Source organism: Scyliorhinus torazame, chromosome 5 (assembly GCF_047496885.1).
Source record: "Scyliorhinus torazame isolate Kashiwa2021f chromosome 5, sScyTor2.1, whole genome shotgun sequence".
NCBI lineage: Eukaryota > Metazoa > Chordata > Chondrichthyes > Carcharhiniformes > Scyliorhinidae > Scyliorhinus > Scyliorhinus torazame.
Window position 1 is genome coordinate 202,869,242 of NC_092711.1, and position 27,823 is coordinate 202,897,064.

The 27,823-nt window shown below is 47.6% G+C and overlaps 1 protein-coding gene across 1 annotated transcript; it reads left to right on the forward strand.

Moving 5' to 3' along the window:
- Nucleotides 1-21,848: 21,848 nt before the first annotated feature.
- Nucleotides 21,849-24,665, forward strand: LOC140420897 (interferon-inducible GTPase 5-like). The gene is made up of 2 exons (XM_072505024.1): nt 21,849-22,004; nt 23,266-24,665. The coding sequence occupies exon 2, from the start codon at nt 23,273-23,275 to the stop codon at nt 24,485-24,487; it is 1,215 nt and encodes a 404-aa protein (XP_072361125.1). The 5' UTR covers nt 21,849-22,004; nt 23,266-23,272; the 3' UTR covers nt 24,488-24,665.
- The last annotated feature ends 3,158 nt before the right edge of the window (nt 24,666-27,823 follow it).

Genomic DNA, 27,823 nt, shown 5'->3' on the forward strand with positions numbered 1-27,823 from the left:
GAACGGGCCCTGTTTGGGGGACAGCGGCAGCTGCTGGGATTTCCTCACTATCTCCCTGCCTCTTTTCTTTCGGGAACTGGGCGTGACATCTATGGAAAAGAGCCTGGAGTGACGCCGTTTGCAGGGGAGAGGGTCATACACTGGGGACCTCTATCTCTGGGGGCCCCTCCAGGCTGACTCCTTGTTCCTCAATGCATGCTAAATTGCCCCTTAATTGGGAAAAAAAAATAATTGGGTACTCTAAAATTATTTTAAAAATAAGAGAATTTGTCCGACGGGTGCCTATTTTGCACCGGCTGTCCCCTTACTTCTGGTATAGGATTATTCCCCACCTTCGGGATACTGAGGACCCCAAATGAACAGGGTTCATTCCTAGGGGTGTACAGTTAGTCTGTTCCACAGGGGCAGTATGCATACTGATTACGGTGGTTTGATCCAGAGACGGTGTGCTGTCTTCAAGGAGTAAGGCCGAGGCCCCTTTATGAGGCCCCTTTATGAGGCCCTGTAAAGATGGGTGGTTCCAAAATTTGGGGTGTGCCACGAACAGCATCCAATTATTGTTTAATCGCATTGAGTCAATTGCAGTATAATCCAATGCAATAGAGTCAATTGCAGCGCAATCCAATGGTATAGAGTCAATTGCAGTGTAATCCAATGGTATAGAGTCAATTGCAGTGTAATCCAATAGTATAGAGTCAATTGCAGTGTAATCCAATAGTATGGAGTCAACTGCAGTGTAATCCAATGGTATAGAGTCAATTGCAGTGTAATCCAATAGTATAGAGTCAATTGCAGTGTAATCCAATAGTATAGCGTCAACTGCAGTGTAATCCAATGGTATAGAGTCAATTGCAGCGTAATCCAATGGTATAGAGTCAATTGCAGTGTAATCCAATAGTATAGAGTCAATTGCAGTGTAATCCAATAGTATAGCGTCAACTGCAGTGTAATCCAATGGTATAGAATCAATTGCAGCGTAATCCAATGGTATAGAGTCAATTGCAGTGTAATCCAATAGTATAGAGTCAATTGCAGTGTAATCCAATGGTATAGAGTCAATTGCAGTGTAATCCAATGGTATGGAGTCAATTGCAGCGCAATCCAATGGTATAGAGTCAACTGCAGTGTAATCCAATAGTATAGAGTCAACTGCAGCGTAATCCAATCGTATAGAGTCAACTGCAGTGTGATCCAATAGTATAGAGCCAAGTGCAGTGTGATCCAATAGTATAGAGTCAAGTGCAGTATAATCCAATACAATAGAGTCAATTGCAGCATAATCCAATCGTATAGAGACAATTGCAATGTAATCCAATATTATAGAGTCAATTGCAGCGTAATCCAATCGTATAGAGTCAACTGCAGTGTGATCCAATTGTATAGAGTCAAGTGCAGTATAATCCAATACAATGGAGTCAATTGCAGCATGATCCAATCGTATAGTCACTTGCAGTGTAATCCAATAGTATAGTCAATTGCAGTGTAATTCAAAATTTGAGAGTTAATTGCAGTATAATCCAATAGTACCGAGTCAATTGCAGTGTAATCCAATAGTATAGTCAATTGCAGTGTAATTCAATATTATAGAGTTAATTGTAGTATAATCCAATAGTACCGAGTCAATTGCAGTGTAATCCAATAGTATAGTCAATTGCAGTGTAATCCAATAGTATAGTCAATTGCAGTGTAATTCAATATTATAGAGTTAATTGCAAAATAATCTATACTTTGAAACCAAATAGAATGCAGCTAAATCTGTCTGACTGCAATTTCCATTTCTTGTCATGTTTTAAATGATTGTTTTAACAATTCTGATTTTTGAATTGGAGAAGCAATTAAATAAAGGAATCTGCACCATCACCTTTAATTATCTCTTGTCCAGTTAAAGAGCGACTTGCAATTATAAGGCACAGTTCATGATCTTCGCAAGTTCCAAATGCTTTAAGCCGATGAGATGCTTTTGAAATGTTGCCACTGTTGAAATGTTGGAAATATGGCAGCAATTTTGCACACAGGAATCTTACACAAACACAAACAGCAGTGAGATAATGAAAGCTAATTGTTTTTGAGTGAAGTGAAGCATTAACTATTGGCTCATAGAGGGGATAACTCTCCTGGTCTTCTTTAAGAGAATTCCATGGAATAAGTTACATACATCAGTAATTGAAGACAGAGCTCTCCCTCAGTGCTGCGCTGGAGTGTTAGCTGAGATGTTTGTGATCAATCACCAAGTAGTCCACAAACTACCTTCTGACTCACAGGCATGAGTACTGTTGGCCACGTGGACGCTGGGATGACACAGGTACAAAAGGGGTCGCTTGTCGGGAGTGCGGGAGTTCTTCCCTTGGCGCAGGGCAATCAGTCACCGCCAGCTTGAAGATTAAAGTCTCTGGTTTACAGCCTGTAATGATCTTCTTTGCAGATTTGTTCATTCAGAGTCCCTATAGGTTATAAAATATAGTAATCACAGGCAGCTTGCTGGGGAGAGTTATATGGCTCACAGCAGCTTTCTCGGGAGACACTTTATTTCACATCAACCTTGCTTTCAGCTCATGGTTTGTCTTCAGACCTCTGTACTAGCCTCCAGAGAATAGTACCAAGTTGCTTGCGGGAGAGAGAGAGACAGCCATCACAGTGGCTTTCTGGAGACAATTAGCTGGATATTTTTGGAGAGTTTGCAGAGACTCTCCTTCATCTTCCTGCCAGAACCAAAACTGTAACTAAACTTAGCCTTTGAAACTGAAAAACATTCCAGTGGGGCCAGATCCAATCATCAGCTGTTGCCAGGCAGAGTCCAGCCTTTTGGGCCAATTCATTGACCAACATCCAATAAACCAAACCAAGTCTTTACTGATCTTTCTGTCAGTGATCAATCTCAGTCTAAACCAGCATAGCCTTCCGGTTTCTTCTGTTTGAATGAAAGGTACGGCCTTCTTACAAGCTGCTTGCCTTAAAGTCACAGGTCTATTAATCATCCATGGGTCAAAAATGTAACAGCAAAATAAAAGAAATGGGAAATGAAGGAATAAAGATGGAACAACAGGAATGACCCTTACAATGTAAAACAGTGAATCCAAAGCCTGTTTTACATCTCCCCAGATTTTAATTCCCATTGGGATCAATGGAAAAAGGTGACAGTGAATCAGTAGCTTCCTGATTTCACACCTTTTTTTAAATAGAGTAGCCAATTCATTTTTCCAATTAAGGGACAATTTAGCGTGGCCAATCCACCTACCCTGCACATCTTTGGGATGTGGGGTGAGACCCACGCAAACACGGGGAGAATTTGCAAACTCCACACGGACAGTGACCCAGAGCTGGGATCGAACCTGGGACCTTGGCTGATTGGTGGAGTCTCAGAGAGATGTGTAAACACTTTAGAACAGGTCGTTATTACGAGGGAGGAAGTGTTAGGTGTATTAAAAAGTATTAAGATTGAAAAATCCCCAGGGCCAGATGACATCTATCCCAGATTACTGAGGGAGGCAAGAGATGAAATCGCTGGGCCTCTGACAGAAATCTTTGTGTCCTCATTGGCCACGGGTGAGATCCCAGGAGATTGGAGGATAGCCAATGTTGTACCGTTATTTAAAAAGGGTTGCAAGGATAATCCGGGTAATTATAGGCCAGTGAACCTGACGTCAGTGATAGTGAAATTGTTGGAAAAGATTCTCAGAGATTGGATCTATGCACATTTAGAAGTGAATGGTCTTATTAGCGACACATAGCATGGTTTTGTATGAGGAAGGTCATGTCTCATTAATTTGATTGGATTTTTTGAGGAGGTGACAAAAATGATTGACGAGGGAAAGGCTGTGGATGTTATCTACGTGGACTTTAGTAAAGCATTTGATAAGGTCCCTCATGGCAGGCTGGTGCAAAAGATGAGATCACATGGGGTCAGAGGTGAACTTGCTGGATGGATCCAGAATTAGTTTGGCCATAGAAGACAGAGCGTAGCAGTGGAAGGGTATTTTTCCGAGTGAAGGTCTGTAACTAGTGGTGTTCCGCAGGGTTCAGTTCTGGGACCTCTGCTCTTTGTAATATATATAAATGACTTGGAAGAAAACATAGTGGGTCTGATTAGCAAGATTGCGGATGATACTAAGATTGCAGGAGTTGCAGATAGTGATGAAGATTGTCAGAGAATACAACAGGATGTAGATAGGCTGCAAAATTGGGCAGAGAAATGGCAGATGGAATTTAACCTGGACAAATACGAGATGATGCATTTTGGTAGATTCAGTTCAGGGGGGAGCTATAAAATAAATGGCAGAACCACCAGGAGCGTAGAGACACAGAGAGATCTGGGCGTGCAGGTCCACAGATCCTTAAAAGTAGCAGCACAGGTGGAAATGATGGTAAAGAAAGCATATGGCATGCTTGCCTTCACAGGACGAGGTATCGAGTGTAAAAGCTCGAAAATTATGCCACAATTATATAGAACGTTGGTTAGGCCACATTTGGAATACTGTGTCCAATTCTAGTCACCACACTACCAGAAGGACATGGAGGCTTTGGAGAGAGTGCAGAAAAGGTTTACCAGGACGTTGCCTGGTATGGAGGATATTAGCTATGAGGAGAGATTGAATAAATTGGGATTGTTCTCCCTGGAGAGAAGGAGGCTGAGGGGCGACCTGATAGAAGTTTATAAAATTATTAGGGGTACAGATAGGGTGAACAGTTGGAGGCTTTTTCCCAGGGCAGAAATGACAATTACAAGGGGGCACAAGTTCAAGGTGAGGGGGGAATAGGTTCAGTGGAGATGTACGGGGGAAGTTTTTTACACAGAGGGTGGTGGTGGCCTGGAATGCACTGCCAAGTAAAGTGGTTGAGGCAAATACGTTAGCGACCTTTAAGACTTAGCTGGATAGGCACATGGACAGACGGGGTGTAGAAGGATACAGCCGGTTGGTATAGGTAGGACACATGATCGGCGCAAGCTTGCAGGGCCGAAGGGCCTGTTCATGTGTTGTATTGTTCTTTGTTCTTTGAGTGACGCTAGCAAACCTCCCAGACAGGATATTGGTGCCCCTCCCGTTTAGATGCAACCCGTCCTTCTTGTACAGGTCACACCTGTCCCAGAAGAGATCCCAGTGGTCCAGAAATCTGAAACTCTCCCTCTTACACCACCAGTTTAGCCACCTATTTAGCTGCACTATCCTCCTATTTCTAGCCTCACTGGCACGTGGCACACGGAGTAATAGAGATTACAACCCTAGAGGTCCTGCTTTTTAGCTTACTGCCTAACTCCCTGAACTCCTTCTGCAGGACCTCATCACTCTTCCTGCCTATGTCGTTAGTACCTATGTGTACTACGACCTCTGGCTGTTCACCCTCCCCCTTCAGGATGTACTGTGTTCATTCAAAGACATCCTTGACCCTGGCACCAAGGAGGCAACATACCATCCTGGAGTCTCTTTCATGTCCACAGAAGTGCCTATCTGTGCCACTTACTTTCGAGTCCTCTACAACTATAGCTCTTCTGCACTTTTCCCACCACTGCTGAGCAACAGAACCAGTTGTGGTGCCACTGTTCTCATAGAATCATAGAATTTACAGTGCAGATGGAGGCCATTCAGCCCATCGAGTCTGCACCAGCCCTTGGAAAGAGCACCCCACTTAAGCCCACCCCATCCCCTTAACTCAATAACCCGCCTGACCTTTTGTTTTGGACACTAAGGACAATTTATCATGGCCAATCCAGCTAACCTGCACATCTAAAGTAGGATACAGGCGGTTGGTTGGTCTAGATAGGACCCGTGACAGGCGCAATCTTGGGAGGACAGCACGATAGCATAGTGGTTAGCACAGTTGCTTCACAGCTCCAGCTTCCCATGTTCGATTCCCGGCTGGGTCACTGTCTGTGCGGAGTCTGCACGTCCTCCCCATGTCTGCGTGGGTTTCCTCCGGGTGCTCCGGTTTCCTCCCACGGTCCAAAGATGTGCGGGTTAGGTGGATTGGCCATGCTAAATTGCCCTTAGTGTCCAAAAATTGTTAAGTGGGGGTTACTGGGTTACGGGGATAGGGTAGCTACGTGGGTTTCAGTAGGGTGCTCTTTGTAAGGCCGGTGCAGGCTCAATGGGCCGAATGGCCTCCTTCTGCACCGTGCTGCCCATTACATCTGGCTGCTGTTGTTTTCCCTTGAGAGGCTATTCCCCCCCCCAACACTATCCAAAACGGTATACTTGTTAGAGAGGGGGACAGCCACAGAGGATTCCTGCACTGACTGCCTGCACTTTCTAGCAGTCACCCACCTCTCTGCCTGCACCTTGGGTGTGGCCATGTCTCTGTAACTCCTATCTATGGCGCTTTCTGCCACCTGCATGCTCCTAAATGCATCGAACTGCTGCTCCAACCGAACCATGCCGTCTGTGAGGAGCTGCCATTGGTTACATTTGCTGCAGACGTAGTCAACCGGAACACTGGAAGCGTCACAGATCTGCCACAGTTTTCTTATTCTGCACGGTTTCCCTGTGGAGAACTTAATGCTCCTGACACATTCATACCTTGATCTAGTAATGAGGCTGTTTCAGAATCTCTGAATCAATGTCGGGAGGACTGAGGGAAACAGTCACACGGTTTAATATCTGATACAACATCCCTGTTGAACAATCAGATTCCCAGCGGCTGGCCAATAAGACCCAACTGTTGCACTGATCACTTGTTGTCAGGTAGAATCTTGACAAACAAGTAAACTTTCCAGTTAAAATGAATGATCAATAACTTAAGATGATTTCCTTGTTCCAATGTACTACACGAGTCGCTCTCATTCATTGAGCATTAGGTGCACTCAGTATTATATTTGTAGCTGCATTGCTGTCAACAACAGAAAGCAGGTAACAAACTATTACGAATCAACTTCCTAACGGGCAAAGTTCTGTTCTGTTGGGAAGAACAGAGTTACAAAGTAAGGGCAAGATTTTACCTGCCCCATGGTGGTGGATCAGCGACAAGGGGACTAGTAAAATGGTGTGGGGCTCTGTCAGGCCAGCGCCCAATACCATCCTGCCATTGACAAACTTCCCTGTGCTGAGAGCTCAGTGGCAGGTGAGTGATGGTGGGAAGTGCAGCCAGGGGGTGGGATTTTCTGGTCGCCGATGCCGAAATCACGCTTGGCAATCGGCTGGAGAATACCAGCTTCCGACGAAATCGGGAGTAGCGCCGCTTTCGCGATGCTTCGCACCCTCCAATGCGGTGTACTCTAGGAGTACGCTGCATGCCGTATCGCCGACCTCAGGACGTTGCCTGAGGCCCAGCCCCTCTGATGCTCCACCCCGGGCCAGCCGAATTCCCGACGGCGTGTCTCTCATGGTATTACCTGTCGGGAACTCGGCGTGGCGACTGCGGACTCAGTCCAGCGCCGCAACAGACGGAGGAGGGCCGATCCGCGGGCAGTGGGGATTCTCGTAAGGGCTGGGGGCATTGTTGGGGGGAGGTCCAGGGCTCACGAGCTCGCCAAAGTGGGGGCACTATTTTGCAGGCCGGGTCCGCGCTCAACTGGCGCCATGTTGCACGGCACGGCCGCTGACGTGGCGCAAGCGCGGCCACGGACCCGGCAATTCTCCGGGCCGTGTCAGCAGCTAGAGCCGGGGACTCTATGCTGCTTGGCTGCTAACCCCCAGCCAAACGGAGGTTAGGTGGCCGTTTTGCGCGGCATTTTCGGTCATAAAACACCACCATTCCCATGTCGGCTTCAGGACATAGCCTTAAAATCAGAGAATCCAGCACATTATTTGCAGCTCTGTGGTGGAAGAGGCATGTTGTGTGGTAAACAAAGGCTAGTACGTTTGGGCACAGTGAAAAGAGTGGGGCTGTTAGTGACGTTTCGATCCCAGTTGATGTTACTGCTGAATGGGAATGTCCTAGAATGGAACCCTGTCTCAAAAAAACAAATGTTAACTTTGTTTTTAGAAAATATGGATAAATAGAGTCACAGGACTGTCGATTAGCTTTTGACAACAAAATAACCATTTATTAACATGAAGGGAACGATTCAGCGGACAAAAGTTGAAGTCCGGTTTTGGCCGCGTTTGGCGGGGAGTTTCACGCTAGCCGCATTGGTGAGATTGCGGCCTGTATTCAACGGCACTTAGTTCCAAAGATTAGCTTGCACGAAATCTCAACATTACCACTCACTCCCAACAACACACAAGCATGGGAGCGCGCAGATCTGCTCTTCGCTTTGGGGATGCCGACCTCACAAGGCTTCTCGACGCTGCGGATGAGAGGTGGGCCTCCTGTTCTCTCGAGGAGGTTGGAGGACTAGCAACAGGGTTAGCAATGCTGCCTGGGACAGCGGCTGTGAGTGTGTACAGCATGACCAGGAGGACTGCTATCTAATGTTGGAAGAAGACAAATGACCTCCAACAAGCTGCAAGGGTAAGTTACCACCTCTCTTCGGGCATCAGTTCTACTTGCCATCCCTCAAATTCCCAAACAGAACCCCCTCCCCTCAATCCACTGGCTGACACCTCACACCCTCCCCACATCCGATCTTTAAGCTTGTTACTCAGAACCCCCTGGCACTCACCAGCACAACCCCTTCATATCTAGGCATCGTGGCCACAGATGCCACCTGCTATAGACACCCCCTGACCCGTCAAGTGTGCGGCTCACATGGCCTACTCTGTCCCTGCAGGGGAGGATAGCCAATCATAAGCAGAAAAGTGCCAAGATGGGGGTGGGGGAGGAATACCTGAGATGCGAGTCCTCACCCACTATAAGGAATGGGTCCTGGAAATCGAGGGTTTGCCCGAGGAGAGAGCAGGCACCAACACCAGGATTGGCCTGCGTCAGAGAGGTAAGGAACCAGTACCCCTTCATCTGAATGACCTGTCTCAAGTGAGTTGATCATGCCTGACAAATGATCCTTCCCTCTCACTGACCACATGTCCATTGTCTCGCAGGGTCTCCAACTGATGCGGTCAAGTCAGTCGGAGTTGTGTCCACTCCCCCCTCCTCCCCCCCCCACTCTGAGGATATCACCAGCGATGAGTCACAGCTACACCCCCAACTTCCACTAGCGTAGAGACACACACCTCGGTGGGTGACATCAGTGGACAGGCTTCGGGGGACAATCTGGTGATCACCACACAGCTGCTGATGCACGCCAGGTGGAGGCAGGAACATCCAAACGAGACAGCAGTCGGAGGTCGCCTGGATCCCAGGACACAGCTGGGTCCCAGCCAGATGCTGATCCTCTGGATACGGTTCAGCCAGAGCTATTGCAGAAGATAGGACAGAGCAATGAGATTCAGGGGGGGTGTCAATGACATTCCAATGACTGCAAGGGTGATTGGAAGAGTCCCAAAGGCTTCAGGGACAGGAGACATGCCGACAATGCATGGCACTGAGGCCAACACTACCTAGGGTGACGAGCGCAGTGGAAAACCTGGAGCACAATGTCCGAGCCATGTATTCTGATGTACAAGGCATAACTCAGTCTGTGATAACGATGGCTGAGGGCCTCAACACCATGTCTCAGTCACCGAGGGATGTGTCCCAGATGCAGGTGGACATTGCCGAGTCACTCCATCACCATGCCCGAGCAGAGGACCCTGAACGTGGCTGGTGGCCCAGAGGAAAGGAACGTTGCCGGGGGGAGTGCAGTCAACGGCGGGCAAGTGAGACCCAGCAGAGTTGCGGTTGCCCATGACACATATGCTAATCATATGCCTACTGTACTTTCAGCCCGTGCGGCGAGCGATGCATTTGTGCCATTTTCGGGGTGCCAGAGCATCATGATTTGGTGTCAAACCGGCGCCCACCGCAATTTTGGCATTGGAGGCTATTCTCCACCCATCACATTTCGCCGCCTGCAAACGGAGAATCCCACCCCTGGTCTCTATCAGCCAGGAATTCGAGGTGGGATTCTGATTGGGCGGAGAATCATTTCTGACGCCGAATTCGTGGCGGGCGCTTGGTTCACGCCAAATCGCAATTCTCCTGTGCCTCGATAGCGGCGTCAATGCGTCCACTCCGCACATACAGTAAACGCCATTGGTGTATTATTAGTGGGCCTGACCCGGTCTTCTCCAGGGCCTCCACGCTCCTCCGCCTCCATCGATGACGAGGTTGAAACAGCCGTCGTGTTGGATGAGGGGGAACGTCTCCAACTTCGCATAGTTTGCTGGCACTTGTGCGACTGGCCGGGGGCTTCTGCCAGGACGGGGAGGAGTAGGAGGGTGGCAAGAAGGTGGGCTGTGGGGCCCACCCAACACTAAGGACAATTTCTGCACACTAAGGGATTTTTATCATGGCCAATCCACCTAACCTGCACATCTTTGGACTGTGGGAGGAAACCAGAGCACCCGGAGGAAATTCACGCACACACGGGGAGAACGTGTAGACTCTTCACAGACAGTGCCCCAAGCCGGGAATCGAACCTGGTACCCTGGAGCTGTGAAGTCACAGTGCTAACCACTATGCTACCGTGCTGCACTAACTATGCTACTGTGCTGCCCCAACTATGCTACCGTGCTGTCATTGTAGCGGGTCTCCTTGTCGGTCTGCTGCCGCCGGATAAGGGTCATCAGCCAAGGCCGCAGCGGGTAACCCCTGTCGCCCAGGAGCCAACCCCTCAGCCGGGGGGTGGGTGCTCCTCGAACATGTCAGGAATCACCGTGTGCCAGAATGAAGGAGTTGTGCAATCTGCCCGGGTGTCAGGCGCAGAACATAGAACATAGAACATAGAAAATACAGCACAGAACAGGCCCTTCGGCCCACGATGTTGTGCCGAACCTTTGTCCTAGATTAATCATAGATTATCATTGAATTTACAGTGCAGAAGGAGGTCATTCGGCCCTTTGAGTCTGCACCAGCTCTTGAAAAGAGCACCCTACCCAAATTCAACACCTCCACCCAACACCAAGGGCAATTTGGACATTAAGGGCAATTTATCATTAGCCAATTCAGCTAACCCGCACATCTTTGGACTGTGGGAGGAAACCGGAGCACCCGGAGGAAACCCACGCAGACACGTGGAGGACGTGCAGACTCCGCACAGACAATGACCCAAGCCGGAATTGAACCTGGGACCATGGATCTGTGAAGCAATTGTGCTATCCACAATGCTACCGTGCTGCCCTTAAGAACAAACAAATCTACACTATATCATTTTCCCGTAATCCATGTACCTATCCAACAGCTGCTTGAAGGTCCCTAATGTTTCCGACTCAACTACTTCCACAGGCAGTGCATTCCATGCCCCCACTACTCTCTGGGTAAAGAACCTACCTCTGATATCCCTCCTATATCTTCCACCTTTCACCTTAAATTTATGTCCCCTTGTAATGGTGTGTTCCACCTGGGGAAAAAGTCTCTGACTGTCTACTCTATCTATTCCCCTGATCATCTTATAAACCTCTATCAAGTCGCCCCTCATCCTTCTCCGCTCTAATGAGAAAAGGCCTAGCACCCTCAACCTTTCCTCGTAAGACCTACTCTCCATTCCAGGCAACATCCTGGTAAATCTTCTTTGCACCTTTTCCAGAGCTTCCACATCCTTCCTAAAATGAGGCGACCAGAACTGTACACAGTACTCCAAATGTGGCCTTACCAAAGTTTTGTACAGCTGCATCATCACCTCACGGCTCTTAAATTCAATCCCTCTGTTAATGAACGCGAGCACACCATAGGCCTTCTTCACAGCTCTATCCACTTGAGTGGCAACTTTCAAAGATGTATGAACATAGACCCCAAGGTCTCTCTGCTCCTCCACAATGCCAAGAACTCTACCGTTAACCCTGTATTCCGCATTCATATTTGTCCTTCCAAAATGGACAACCTCACACTTTTCAGGGTTAAACTCCATCTGCCACTTCTCAGCCCAGCTCTGCATCCTATCTATGTCTCTTTGCAGCCGACAACAGCCCTCCTTACTATCCACAACTCCACCAATCTTCGTATCGTCTGCAAATTTACTGACCCACCCTTCAACTCCCTCATCCAAGTCATTAATGAAAATCACAAACAGCAGAGGACCCAGAACTGATCCCTGCGGTACACCACTGGTAACTGGGATCCAGGCTGAATATTTGCCATCCACCACCACTCTCTGACTTCTATCGGTTAGCCAGTTCGTTATCCAACTGGCCAAATTTCCCACTATCCCATGCCTCCTTACTTTGTGCAGAAGCCTACCATGGGGAACTTTATCAAATGCCTTACTAAAATCCATGTACACTACATCCACTGCTTTACCTTCATCCACATGCTTGGTCACCTCCTCAAAGAATTCAATAAGATTTGTAAGGCAAGACCTACCCCTCACAAATCCGTGCTGACTATCCCTAATCAAGCAGTGTCTTTCCAGATGCTCAGAAATCCTATCCTTCAGTACCCTTTCCATTACTTTGCCTACCACCGAAGTAAGACTAACTGGCCTGTAATTCCCAGGGTTATCCCTAGTTCCTTTTTTGAACAGGGGCACGACATTCGCCACTCTCCAATCCCCTGGTACCACCCCTGTTGACAGTGAGGACGAAAAGATAATTGCCAACGGCTCTGCAATTTCATCTCTTGCTTCCCATAGAATCCTTGGATATAACCCGTCAGGCCCGGGGGACTTGTCTATCCTCAAGTTTTTCAAAATGCCCAACACATCTTCCTTCCTAACAAGTATTTCCTCGAGCTTACCAATCTGTTTCACACTGTCCTCTCCAATAATATCGCCCCTCTCATTTGTAAATACAGAAGAAAAGTACTCATTCAAGACCTCTCCTATCTCTTCAGACTCAATACACAATCTCCCGCTACTGTCCTTGATCGGACCTACCCTCGCTCTAGTCATTCTCATATTTCTCACATATGTGTAAAAGGCCTTGGGGTTTTCCTTGATCCTACCTGCCAAAGATTGTTCATGCCCTCTCTTAGCTCTCCTAATCCCTTTCTTCAGTTCCCTCCTGGCTATCTTGTATCCCTCCAATGCCCTGTCTGAACCTTGTTTCCTCAGCCTTACATAAGTCACCTTTTTCCTCTTAACAAGACATTCAACCTCTCTTGTCAACCATGGTTCCCTCACTCGACCATCTCTTCCCTGCCTGACAGGGACATACATATCAAGGACACGTAGCACCTGTTCCTTGAACAAGTTCCACATTTCACTTGTGTCCTTCCCTGCCAGCCTATGTTCCCAACTTATGCACTTCAATTCTTGTCTGACAACATTGTATTTACCCTTCCCCCAATTGTAAACCTTGCCCTGTTGCACGTACCTATCCCTCTCCATTACTAAAGTGAAAGTCACAGAATTGTGGTCACTATCTCCAAAATGCTCCCCCACTAACAAATCTACCACTTGCCCTGGTTCATTACCCAGTACTAAATCCAATATTGCCCCTCCTCTGGTCGGACAATCTACATACTGTGTTAGAAAAGCTTCCTGGACACACTGCACAAACACCACCCCATCCAAACTATTTGATCTAAAGAGTTTCCACTCAATATTTGGGAAGTTAAAGTCGCCCATGACAACTACCCTATGACTTCTGCACCTTTCCAAAATCTGTTTCCCAATCTGTTCCTCCACATCTCTGCTACTATTGGGGGGCCTATAGAAAACTCCTAACGAGGTGACTGCTCCTTTCCTATTTCTGACTTCAACCCATACTACCTCAATAGGGTGATACTCCTCGAACTGCCTTTCTGCAGCTGTTATACTATCTCTAATTAATAATGCCACCCCCCCACCTCTTTTACCACCCTCCCTAATCTTATTGAAACATCTATAACCAGGGACCTCCAACAACCATTTCTGCCCCTCTTCTATCCACGTTTCCGTGATGGCCACCACATCGTAGTCCCAAGTACCGATCCATGCCTTAAGTTCACCCACCTTATTCCTGATGCTTCTTGCGTTGAAGTATACACACTTCAACCCATCTCCGTGCCTGCAAATACTCTCCTTTGTCAGTGTTCCCTTCCCCACTGCCTCATTACATGCTTTGGCGTCCTGAATATCGGCTACCTTAGTTGCTGGACTACAAATCCGGTTCCCATTCCCCTGCCAAATTAGTTTAAACCCTCCCGAAGAGTACTAGCAAACATCCCTCCCAGGATATTGGTGCCCCTCTGGTTCAGATGCAACCCGTCCTGCTTGTACAGGTCCCACCTTCCCCAGAATGCGCTCCAATTATCCAAATACCTGAAGCCCTCCCTCCTACACCATTCCTGCAGCCACGTGTTCAACTGCACTCTCTCCCTATTCCTAGCCTCGCTATCACGTGGCACCGGCAACAAACCAGAGATGACAACTCTGTCTGTCCTGGCTTTCAACTTCCAGCCTAACTCCCTAAACTTGTTTATTACCTCCACACCCCTTTTCCTACCTATGTCGTTGGTACCAATGTGCACCACGACTTCTGGCTGCTCCCCCTCCCCCTTAAGGATCCTGAAGACACGATCCGAGACATCCCTGGCCCTGGCACCCGGGAGGCAACATACCTTCCGGGAGTCTCGCTCGCGACCACAGAATCTCCTATCTATTCCCCTAACCATTGAATCTCCTACAACTATTGCTTTTCTATTCTCCCCCTTCCCTTCTGAGCCCCAGAGCCAGACTCAGTGCCAGAGACCTGGCCGCTAGGGCCTTCCCCCGGTAGGTCATCCCCCCCAACAGCATCCAAAACGGTATACTTGTTTTGAAGGGGAACGGCCACGAGGGATCCCTGCACTGTCTGCCTGTTTGTTTTTTTCCCCCTGACTGTAACCCAGCTATTCTTGTCCTGTACCTTGGGTGTGGTTACCTCCCTGTAACTCTTCTCAATCACCCCCTCTGCCTCCCGGATGATCCGAAGTTCATCCAGCTTCAGCTCCAGTTCCCTAACACGGTCTTTGAGGAGCTGAAGTTGGGTGCACTTCCCGCAGAGCTGCAAGATGCACAATTCATGGTCATAGACCAGCTGGATGCTCATCGAGTGGTATCCCCTTTGGTTAGTGGAGAGCGGCCTGTGATCTGCAGGTGCCTGTAGGATGACATGTATCCAGTCTATCGCCCCTGGACCCGGGGCATCCCGACGATGGCAGCGAACCCTGCTGCCTGGACATCCTGGTGGGTTCGGTCCACATGGAAATGGATATATTGCACTGCCTGGCATATAGGGCCTCAGTGATGGTGCGGGTGCACCTGTGCGCTGCGGTCTGTGAGATCCCTGACAGGTCCCCACTCGGCGACTGGAAGGACCCCGTCTCATAGACGTTCAGGGCGACCGTCACCTTGAAGGTCAGCGGGAGCGGTTGTCCTCTGCCATGCCCTGGCGGTGCCAGGTATGCCAGCATCTGATAGATGTGTTGCACTGTCTCTCTGTTCAGCCGCAGTCTTTGATGCCATGTCTGGTGCAGCAGGTCCACAAATGACAGACGGCGCCGGTACACACGAGGCCTCATGCGATGCCTCCTTCCCATCGGCCTGATGGGCAGCCGGCCCTCCAGCCTGTGTGGCCGCCACCTGTCCCTCTGCTGCCCATTCATCTGCAGCCCGGTCCTCTGCAGCCTGTTCCTCGACTTGCCGCTCTGCTGCTGCAGCTTCCCCCTCTTCTCCGAGCTGCCCCCTCTAACGCGGCCGCAAGGCATCTCGCAGAGCTGCGACCATCGCCACGGCGGCCAGCATTGCTATTGTCTGCTGGGGTTCAAAGTTCAATATGTTAGCATGGCGCATACACCCGCGCCCAGCCAGGTTCCATGGGCTATACAGTGGTCCCGGTTGGCACTGTGGGCTCTGCCCACGCATTTCCCTTCCCCACCCCCGCACCCCTGCCCTGTTGGTATCCGGCACCGTCAGCTCATCCCTGCTGCCAGGGGTACCGTTGGCTGGCACTACCCTCACTGGCGGCTACCGTGGGTGTTGCCCTGGGTGGTCCCCCTGTTGGGCGGCCGGTTGGATGGGGTGTTAGGCGGCGGGGTGCACGCTGTGGCAGGAGGTGGGGTGCGGGGGTGGGTGCACCCATCTGGCCGCTGTCACTGTATAGAGCCAGGTGCCGAGGTGGATGGTAGCAGGATGGCTGCCATAATGGCGGCCGGCACCTGGGTAACGCCCCAATCCTGTGGGGAGGGGGGGGCACCCAGGCTGCTCAGCCTGCCCCTCCTTTCCCCTGGCCCTGGCAGGGGGACCCCACCCCAGCCAGCAGGGGTGTCCGGGCCAGCAGCCCGCAGTCACTCCACGTCATTTCCTACCTCCTCTTTCTCTGGCTCAGCCGGCTCGTCGTCAGGTTCAGAACTTTTGAGACCACAAGTGAACCACGGCGTCAGGAACTCAGCCCATCGGAGGCGGTGAATCTGGGAGGCCTCGGAGAATAGGGTGACAGGCCCGCTTATGATATGCCTATTGTACTTTAACCCCGTGTGACGAGCGACGCATTTACGCCATTTTGGGGGTGCCGGAGCATCCCAATTTGGCGTCAAACCGGTGCCTACCCCGATGTTGGCGTTGGTAACTATTCTCCAATCGCGTTTCGTGATTTTGGCGTCGGCAAATGGAGAATCCCGCCCAAAGTCTCATGAACGGAGAATCCCGCCGTCTGTCTTTAAATCTAGCCAGATGAAGAAAACGACAGTTGCCCTCCAGCTCTCTGCTTTAAGTCAACCAAGAGACCAAAGGTCTATACATTCCCTGAATGATAGTCACAATTCCAAGCCCACACTCATCTCTATTCACACCTGGAACACTGGTCAGATGGCCAGAGGAAAAGATCTAATTTTTGACATGTTGGCCAACATCTGGCTGTGCAGTGAGGAAGAAAGCAAGTTACAGCTCCCCCATACCCATCTGAACATGTTTTCAGTACCTGTGGTGATCAGGGATTGGCTACTCACTGAATGGTCAGCTCAGCAAGTGGTCAAGGGTGATGCCATCTCTGAGTGACAGCGTTCCCCATGAACTGTTTCAAAATGCCCTTATTGACTGTTAGAAAGAGGTCGAGCATCCCATTCTTGATAAGCATCTCTGTTTTGAGGTTTCTCAGTGCTTGAACTGGAATGATGACTCGTGAATGCAGAAGAAGTTAGAAGGCTCTTTTAATCAGCTCTATCCTGTTAGAGTTTTGATAAGTATTGGCACCATTAAAATGACTGTAAAAAGAAACCAGAATATTGACATATTCTAATTAAAGGCGTTTGGTCATTTCATTGCCCATATGCTGCCTTCGGATGCAAAACTCAGAACATTTCATGCTGATGTTTACTGACCAGGTTTTCATTCTTCTGTTTTCACTCCTTAACCCTTGTGTTCCCACACAGACAAACCGAGAAAATTCAACAGCGGCCAATCCGATTTAATCCCATACTGTGTTATGTCCATTCTTATAGAGTCACAGGCATAACTATAGTTATAGTATGCAGCTGAAAATTGACCAGTTACATCACTTCAATTCTTTTCAGTCCATAATTACAGGATATCCAGGGATCTGGAGTAATGTTGACGAACTGAAGCCATGTTATAACCGCTCTGAGACTGAACCAGATCTGTACTGAAGCACCTATTTCACTGAATTATCTGTTAAACTGGGTGAGAAACAACGGGGGAAATCTGAATTCAGAATTTCTAGTCAGGGTCTGTGTTATGTTCTGGTGCTTGGCCAGTTGGAATAAATGCACTAAAGAACGTCTAGTTCTCGATTAGTTAAAGTTTTATTGTTCAACAATAGTGTGGGTTAGATAACCATAAGACTATTATCAATAACTACTAACTATTATAAATTAACTAAGAGCTACTACAAATTGTGACTATCCACTATGAAGATTATCCTCAGACTCCCCAAGGTAACAGTGTCACGTGGTTGTTATCTACTGCCATCTGTTGGTTGGAGGTCATCTCTATCACTATTCACATGACTGCTTATACATATCATCATATCCCCTTTCCTTTGTAAATGTATGGTTTTGCATACATTATTTCAATTTCCGATACAATATACATGATATGCATATTGTGTTCATTATTTACATATTTACAGTTCACCACAAGTTCAATCTGTCCGGTTTTCTTCTGTGTTTTGTCGACCTTCTAAGCACCGGTTGAACCTGTGAGTTTGCTTGATGTTCATGTGTTGTTAAAGATGATTCTTGCTGTTTTTCTTGGTTTTGTCCATTTTCATCTTGCTCTGGTTCTGTATGCTGAGGTATCTCTTGTTCAGTTGTCCTTGGATTGCTTACAACATCATCTTGTGGTTCCATAACAAAAGGTTGCTGAACCTTCATCAAGGCTCTCCTGTTTCGTCTCAGAACTTACTCGTCATCGGTGATGATGATATATGATTGAGGACCTGATGATTCTAGTACTTGAGCATACTTCAACTATCCATTTCCATCAGGATCTTCTACCCTGACTGTGTCATCTTTTTCTAATGTTGGAGCCTTCTTGTCGTTTTGTCATAATACCTCTTCTGCCTCCTTTTTTGAAATGTGAGCTTCCTCACAAGATTTTGATTTGTTTGTTCCAATAAAATGTATGGTAAGGTTGTTCTGAGCTGTCTGTTCATCAATAACTGCGAAGGAGATAATTTATTTATCAATGGTGCTGCTCTATAGCTCAGTAACTTGAGATATCGATCTTCACAGCTGTCCATAGCTTTTCTGAGGAGCTGCTTCACAATGTGAACATCTTTTGCAGCCTTCCCGTTGGATTGTGGATACAGAGGGCTAGACGTTGTATGCTGAAAATCACAGATCTGTGCAAACGCTGTCCATCATGACTGGTAAAACATGGGCCATTGTCGCTCATGACAATTTGAGGTATTCACTATTCCATAGCGAGCAACAATGTGTTTGGTGAGGTTGATGACACACCTGGCTGATGGGTTTCCTTGTTGTACCACTTCTGGAAACTTAGAGAAATAGTCAATTACCAAACAGCTATTCTTTTCCTGCCAGATAACAGATCCATCCCTACTTTCTGCCATGCACTCGTAATGATGTTGCCAATTTGCATTGGTCCTTTTCACTCTTTGCACTGAACATTTTGACAGGTTGCACATTTTCCAATCATGATTTGAATATCTTGATTGATACCCGCCCACTATACCGTCTCTCTGGCTCGTCATGAATCTTTTTCAGCTTCATTGATCGTAACGGTTGTGGAATGACTATTCTATTTTGCCTTAGCAAAAGCCCATTGGCTGCACGTAGCTCTGCTCTGATATTATAATAATTGTAGCAGGATCCTTTCGGCCATCCCTCTGTGAGATATCTTATTATCTTCTGTAAGATTTCATCTTTAGTGGTTTTATCTCTTATTAGTTTTGACTTCTCATCTGAGACTGGAAGGGATTCCGTCACAAGATTCACTTGTGCTTGTACATCCTCATCCAAGTGTTGCTCTTCTTTCATGTCCGTAGCACGTGATAGTGCATCCAATACAACAAGATGTTTACCTGGCGTACAGATGAGATCAAAATCGTATCTTTGCAACTTCCTCATCATACGGTTGTATCCTTGGTGAGATCTCATTGAGATTTTTTTTTACTATCGCCACAAGTGGTCAATGGTCAGTTTCCACTAAGAACGTCGGTAGGCCATACACATAGTCATGGAATTTGTTTCATCTATTTATCAAGCCCAAGCATTCTTTTCCTATTTGAGTATATCTCCGCTCTGTGTCAGTCATTGACCTTGGAGCATAGGCAATTGGAAGCCAATTCTCGTTATTGTCTTGCTGCAATAACACTGCTCCCAGTCCATCTTTCGACCCATCTGTCGATACTTTTATATTCTTCGTAGGGTCAAAGAATGTTAACACAGGGGCTGTCGTCAATGCTTCCTTTAACATTAGCCACTCATGCTCATGTTTGTCCGACTACTGGAAAATGGTGTCCTTCTTGATGGTTTCTCTTAAGCATGTTGTTTTCACTGAAAAATTAGGAATAAATTTTCAGACAAAATTTATCGAGCCAAGCATCCTGAAGACTCCTTTTTTGTCTGTTGGACGTGGCACGTTAAAATCACCTTGATCTTTTCTTGGTCAGGATGTATACCTTTATCAGAAAGGTACTGGTATTTTTTTATTCAGTTTAAACCATGCTTTTTGATGCTTCTCAGCACTTTGCTAAGTCTTTTGACGTGCTCTTCTCTTGTTGAGCCCCATACAATCATGGCGTCTATGTATACGCTGACGCCTGGAATTCCTTCTCCGACGTGTTCCATTGCCCGATGGAAATTTCAGATGCTAAGATAATACCAAATGGCATTCTGAGAAAACAGTATCGCCCAAAAGGAGTGTTAAAGGTGCACAGCTTTGTGCTTTCCTCATCCAACTTGAGTTGCCAAAAACCATGTGATGCATCTAATTTGCTAAAACATGTTGCCCTGACATCTCACACGTGATTGCTTCTCTCTTTGGAATAGGATAGCGCTCTCCTTTTATGTTTGAATTGAGATCCTTGTGATCCATATAGATTATGAGGTCATTATTCCGTTTCTTCACGCAAACCATGGAGTTCACACAAACCATTGGTTCTTCAATGCATTTTATCACCCCCAGTTTCATCATTCTCTCCAGTTCATTCTTAAGCCGTTCCTTTGGTGTGTGTATTTTCTTTTCACTGCATACGGTAGGTGAACGGTAACACTCCAGATCCTTGAAAGAATTCAGGAAGTTCTTTCAGGATTGCATCCATTGATATATTTTGTGTAGTGTAGACTCTTTTCATTAATTTGAGTGCTTCACTCCCAATAAAGATTCACGCTCAGCGTCTACAATTGAAAGCTTCACTGTCTGCACTTTGTTCTTGACACGGTGCATTAATTATTTTGCCATTGTAATCTTTTAATGGTGTTGTAGTATTTAAAATGTGCGGTTTAGTCTTCATTTCTTGCAAATCGGATAAACTGATTAAATTGTCTCTCGATCCTCTCGATGTAGTTTAGTCGGGCAGCATGGTCGGCACGGGCTTGGAGGGCCGAAGGGCCTGTTCCTGTGCTGTACATTTCTTTGTTCTTTGTTTGTTCTTGATCCAATGTCGAGTTTAACATCAATTAATGTTCTATTAATCATCAGATGAACTGTCCAGTTATCTCTTTGAACACTTGCATCTGCATTGCTATTACTACAAATTTGCTTTTGACGCCTGTTTAACTTGAATGCTGTGACAATGCTTATCTTCACTAGATATTATATCTATTAAAAATGTGTCTTCGAGATTTATTTCATCAATCACGTTGATTGACTTTGGTATTTCTGATTTTTTTATGAGAAAAATACTGTTTAGCAAAGTGATTTTTGCCTTTGCATTTGGAACAGATTTTTCTAAATGCTGGACTTTGCCTTTGTAATTACTTGTTGCCCCATCATTTGCATAAAATGGTGATTTTGATTACTTGCTTAAAATGGCCACCGCTGCTGGGACCACATTTTATGCTAGGGTACGTCACAACACTAATGGTGTTGCTTGCATCTTCGAGCTTTGTTCCAAAATTCTTCAGGTTTAGAGTGCAATTCTGCTGCACAGCTAGCTCGCTGGCATGGTAAATCTTAATGGCATCATGGAGCTGGAGTTCTTTCTCCCTCAACAGTCACTCCCAGACCTTGTCATTACTAATGCCAAACATAATTTGATCGCAGATCATCAATGCTTGTAGGGTTGCAAAATTACAGGTCTGCGCCTTCAACCTCAAGCCCATTAGAAACCAATCAAATGGTTCACCTGCCTGCTGTGTACGCATGCGAAAAACATAGCACTCAAATGTTTTGTTTTTCTTTGGTATGCAGTGCTGGTCACATTTTTTCACAACTTCATCAGCTATTTTTATCCTCTTTGTTCTCAAATGCGAGGGTGTTAAAGACGTGTATCGCTTGTGGACCTGTTACAATGAGCAACAACACTATTCTCTGTTCAAGGGGCTGTGCCTGCAGACCTAGAGCTGCTGCCTAGAGTGTGAATTGCTGTTTAAAAATGTGCCAATTTGTAGCTACATTACCAGTGACTCAAAGTTGGTGTGGTATCTTCAGACCTTCCATCAAGGACTTCAATGCCTTGCAGTGCATTGAGTGAGATTTGTCAGTCCTCTACGTGGTTAGTCAAAATTATTTTTCTTTCTTCTCAAGTTATAATGTCTCTGGTCTTCTTCGATCACAGAGCCACACCTGTGATTCGAGATTTATTTCATCAATCACGTTGATTGACTTTGGTATTTCTGATTTTTTATGAGAAAAATACTGTTTAGCAAAGTGATTTTTGCCTTTGCATTTGGAACAGATTTTTCTAAATGCTGGACTTTGCCTTTGTAATTACTTGTTGCCCCATCATTTGCATAAAATGGTGATTTTGATTACTCGCTTAAAATGGCCACCGCTGCTGGGACCACATTTTATGCTAGGGTACGTCTGTTACATTCTGGTGCTTCGCTGGTTGGAATAAATACACTAAAGAATGTCTAATTCTAGACTAGTTAAAGTTTTATTGTTCAACAATAGTGTGGGTTAGATAACCATAAGAATATTATTAAAAACTACAAACTATTTTAAATTAACTAAGAGCTACTATAAATTGTGACTATCCACTACAAAGATTATCCCCAGACTCCCCGAGGTAAAGTGTCAGTTGTTTTGTTATCTACTGCCACCTGCTGGTTGAGGTCTTCCCTATCACTATTTACATGACTGCTTACACATGTCAATGAGGGTTGGCTGTGCAAGTGGCTTTGTGAATAGCGAATTACTGAATGGTGAATTAAAATAATGATAAAATAGTAAATTTATGAATAGCGCGACATGAACACTGATCCATTGTACTCCGATGAAACAGATTCTCACCCCCTTGTCCTGCGCGAGATGCTGGTCCCAAGTAACATGAGACACAATTTCCCCTTAGACATAACTGTAAGCAATGGTTTCAGTGCAAAGAATTGTCCCATGCTGAGTTGGGCTGACCTGGAATTGGCCTTTAATAAACACTGAATACTTTTAATGAATGGACTAACTTTAGCAAGCACAGTTTTACACGGGAATAACATTGAATAGCAGTCAAAATGGTTATCAGCTTGACCATCTACTGACTTAATCTATGTTATGAATATTAAAGAAAAATACTGCAGATGCTTGAAAACTGAAATAAAAACAGTTCATGCTGGATTCACTCAGTGGGTCTGGTAGTATCGTTGGAGAAAGAAATAGAGTTAATGTTTCAGGTTGATGACCTTTCATCAGAGTGATCTTTTTGTTAAATTTTACGATGCACAGTAACATGGGACTAGATAATATCCTCCTAAAGATCTGAATATTCTCAAATATTCTTGAGCTCATGCCTAACACTTGTATATTTATGTCATTTTCAGAGATCAAATGGCCCAGTCTACTCTCTCCAAGTTCTTCTGTGCTCAGGATAGCAGGAACCTGCAATCTCTGTACAACACGGGGGAATTGGAAACAATGATTCTTCAGATGAAGATTAAATCAGACCATTTAGACAATGTGCAGCTTAACATTGCAGTGATGGGTGATGTGGGTTCAGGGAAATCCACCTTCATCAACGCTATGAGAGATCTTCGGAGAGATGACCAAGGAGCTGCTCCAACTGGGAATGAAGAAACCTGGATGGAGCCGACCAGGTATCCTTATCAATCTCTGCCTAATGTCCAACTCTGGGACCTTCCAGGAACAAATTCCTTTGGTTTTGAACTAAATAATTACCTAAAGCAGGTGAAGTTTGAAAGTTTTGACTTTTTCATCATTGTGTCCCAGGCCCGATTCAGAGAGAACGATGCAGAAATTGCCAAAAAGATTCAGGAACAGGGTAAAGAGTTCTGCTATATCCGATCCAAAATAGACAATGATATTCGCTCACTGAAGATGCAAGGTGCTGACCTGAATGAAGGCTGGAGCATAATCTGCAGGGACTGTATCATTAACTTCCAAAGTGTTGGGGTGACGCCACCAGACATTTTTCTGATCTCTAGTTTTGAGCGGGAGGAACATGACTTCCCGAGATTTAAGTCCACCCTCGCCAGGGATCTCCCGAACATTAAATCAAATGTTTTCTCTCTCGCAATCCCAAAGATGATGCTGGAAATCACAGAGCCCAAAAGAAGCACATTGATGACCAGAGTCCTGTTATTGGCCATTCTCTCCGGAACAGTGGGTGCAGTGCCAGTGTTAGCACCATTTCCAGAGCCAATGTTAGTGCCAGTGTGGTATTTATTTACCACCATCGTGATCACAGTTTCTGGGTGGATATACCTCCGGAAGCAGCTGGGATTCAGTGACAGGTTGGTGCAAAGTCTGGCCAACAAAGTCACTAAGCTCAGTTCAGTTTTTAAAGCTGAAACGAATCATCGATTTCCAAGGAAGATATCACCGACAGTTACCAACGTGCTGTTAGGAATCACCACCATCACCTGTATGATAACTGGGATCAAACACGGCTTCAGTCCAATGGCTGTCTCTATCTTTGGGGCTGCGTCGTCCTTTGCTTTTACCTACAAGTCACTGAAGGATTCACTGAACAACCTTTTGGAAACTGGACAACGGCTGGTCCAGGCTGCACTGAGCAGAGATTGACATGAACCTCGCACATTACACCGACCAACATTACTGCTCAGTTTTTACAGACTGAAGTAATGTTTGATCTACAATGCGGCAGATTAACCTGCATTATTTCAGGGTTTCAAACTCATTTACTGTTCTGACAATATCCTGTTCATTATGATTAAATGTTATTAAAATAGGAATAGATACACCTGCTGAGTATTTCCATCTGGTTTTGTTTCAAGTTTTCAGCATCCGTAATATTTTGCTTTTATTTTTCCCTGTGTAAAAAGGTTTTAATCATTGCTCAAAATCTCTGCATTAAATTTTGTGGGGCAAATATTTAGTTTTATAATTGATATGTTGGAATTGGAGTTTGTTAATGTTGAAGGATGGAAACACTTTATTAAAAACTAGCAAATAAAACCCTGATGTAAATGGAAGTCAAACAAGCCTGGGTTAATGACAATTAAAAGGTAACAATTGTTTGTTGATGAAAATCAGAGTTGAAAGTGAGAAACTTATCAATAGTTAACAAGGGCTGGATTCTCCGTTTCTGAGACTAAGAGTTGACGTCGTCATGAAAACTATGGAGTTCCACGACGGCAAAAACGGCGCCCCAGGTGAAGATATTCAGGCACTCCAAAGGGGCTAGCACGGGCGTCACGTGAAATGCCGCATTCTGGAAGCAGAAAGGCGGTGGATTCACCAGTTCCGTGATTGCTGCACAGCTGCAGCTGCACTTAAGGGATTCTCCCCCTCCCACACACAAGCGGCGCAGCCAACATGGCCGCAAAGAGAGCAGTGCCGCCCTTCCGCGATGCAGAACTGGAGGCCCTCCTTGCCTCGGTGGACGGGAAATGGCTGGTGCTGTACCCCAGCCTGGGAGGGAGGTCCTCAGGCGCCACCATTCGCCATGCCTAGGCGGAGGTGGAAGCCGACGTCAGCGTCGTCAGCGAAGTCTCCCACACTGGCAACCAGTGCAGAAAAAAACTGCACAACCTCCACAGGGCAGCCAGGGTGAGTAGTCAACGCTGTGCCCCTGGCACTAACCTCCCTACCCCCCACATACATGTAACCCAGACCCACCGTCCGGAGGATGGCCGGACCCCCACCCTGCCCCACATACCAGTACCCATGCCAACCGCAATGGCCGGGTACCCTGGCCGCTGATGCCATCATCTACCCAACCCTTGGGCTGCATGCGCAGACTGTCTAACAGTGCCATTGTTTGCATTCCTGCCCCAGGACAAGGCCGCGCACAAAGGCCGGGAGCGGGAGAAGACCAGCGGGGGACCACCAGACCTGCGTCCCCTCACCGTGCCCGGGTAGAGGGCACTGGACGTGGTCGGCGGCCCCCAGGAGAGGGAGGTCGCAGATGGGCAGGCTGGCGGCGGGCGATGAAGTGAGGCCCTTGTTTTGTTGGGCCCTCTGGATCCGTGGAACACATACAGGTCACCAACACTTGAAATAGTGCAACACTATTTTATTGAGTCATTAACAGTTTAACATACTCTCACTGTGGGTTAACACGATACTAGCTTTAACTAAAGACCTTTGCCTTGTCCTAACCAGTCGATGCACTCAGCACATGGTGAATGTCTGTGCTGCAGGCTGTGAGCTCTGTCCTACTAGGAAGCTGCAGCTCGAATGAGCAGGAACTCTGATGCCCCCTGTCTTTATAGTGCGTGTGCTCTCACTGGTGATTGGCTGCGGTGTTGGCTGCACACAATCACAGTGTGTTGATTGGTCCCACTGTGTGTCCATCAGTGTGTGTGTCTGCACCATGATATACTGGTGTATATTATGACAACCCTCTGCCTTGTTGAGGATCCTCATGACACATATCCCCAACCACCCTCTCCCCACCCCGACCCCCTCACCCCACTCACGCCATCCCTCATCCCCTCACCTCAGCCCTCACCACATCACGACTCGGCCCCGTCTGGCTGTCTAACCGTACATGCCGTCTTGTGTCTTACAGGACCTGCCGGAGATGGGCCCATCCCATTCGGGTGCCCCCGGCCCCAGCCAGTGCCAGAGCCAGTGCCCCCCGGACGGTGGAGCATTGATGGGAAGAGCAGCCAGAACACCAGTCCTCTGCACGTGACCCAGCATACCCCGGAGTTCGGGTCAGAGGAGGACATTGATTTTCCGTCACTGCTGTCTCCAACACCCTCCACCATCTCAGAGACTATCACCACATTTGGGCAGACTAGTGAAGAGGCTTCTGGGACACACTCTGGTGCGCACGACACAGTCGGTCCGGTACAGCAGTTAGAGGTAGGAGCAGCCGAGGGGTCGGAGGGCAGCCTGGGCCCAGGAACCAGCTGCCACCCAGATGGGTCCCGGGCTCCTGGAACATCCAGTCCCACCCATAGTGCAGGTGCAGTCAGAGACCCAGGGACTACAGGAGGGGATGACGGCCGGCTTCCAGCACCTGCAGGGGCAGGTGGAGGAGTCTATCTGCGTGTAGGGGCAAAGGGTTGTGCCGGTCAAGCGTGTCACCCAGGCCGAAACTGCACAGGTGGCGTCTGCGGTGGAGGCAATGGGGGCGACGGTGTCAGACATGGGTTAACTTATGCAAGGCCTGGGGCATTCTGTACAGACTCCCGGGTAATCTTGTGCTGGGGCCAGCTGGAGATTGCAGTGGCACTCCTCAGCATGGCCCTGTCACGACAGGCCATTACTGAGAACATCGGCGGCATTGCCCAGGTGCGGCCGGCATGGCGCAGACACATTGGGAGGTGATCCTGTCCCAGAGGGATGTGGCCCACTCACTGGCTGATGTGGCCCACACCCTGAGGGACATTGGCCACACCATGAGTGGTGCGGCCAACTCACTGGCTGATGTGGCCTACACCCTGAGGGACACGGCTCACTCACTGGCGGATGTGGCACAGACCCCCGGATGGTGGCACTGTCGCAGAGTGATGTGTTGCAGTCCCAGATGGAGATGGCCCATTCCCTGTGCTCCATGGCCGCTAACGTTCAGACCCCTGTCGATACCAGAGCGGGCCTCCAGGACTGGCAGCGCCAGGTGGTGGGGGGGGGGGGCCTCGGGGGGATGGTTCCGCTCGCACCCGCATTCCATGGAGATGCCCAGGGGCCCTTGGGCACCCTGAGGAGGAGTCGGTGATGGGGCCCATGCTGTTGGCTCCCGCTGGAACACCGCAGCACCTCGGACTCCCCCCCTTCCTGTGCCTGGTGAATCTGGTGGGCAGTGGGCAGAACAGTGCAGCACCACACCACTGGGGCCGCCCAAGGAGAATCCCGGGCCTATTCAGGCCGGGCCACCGCAGGAGAGGTGCGCCAACGGGGACCCTCGCTGCAGAGCAGGAGTCACAGCAGGCCGCCTCCACTCCTGCT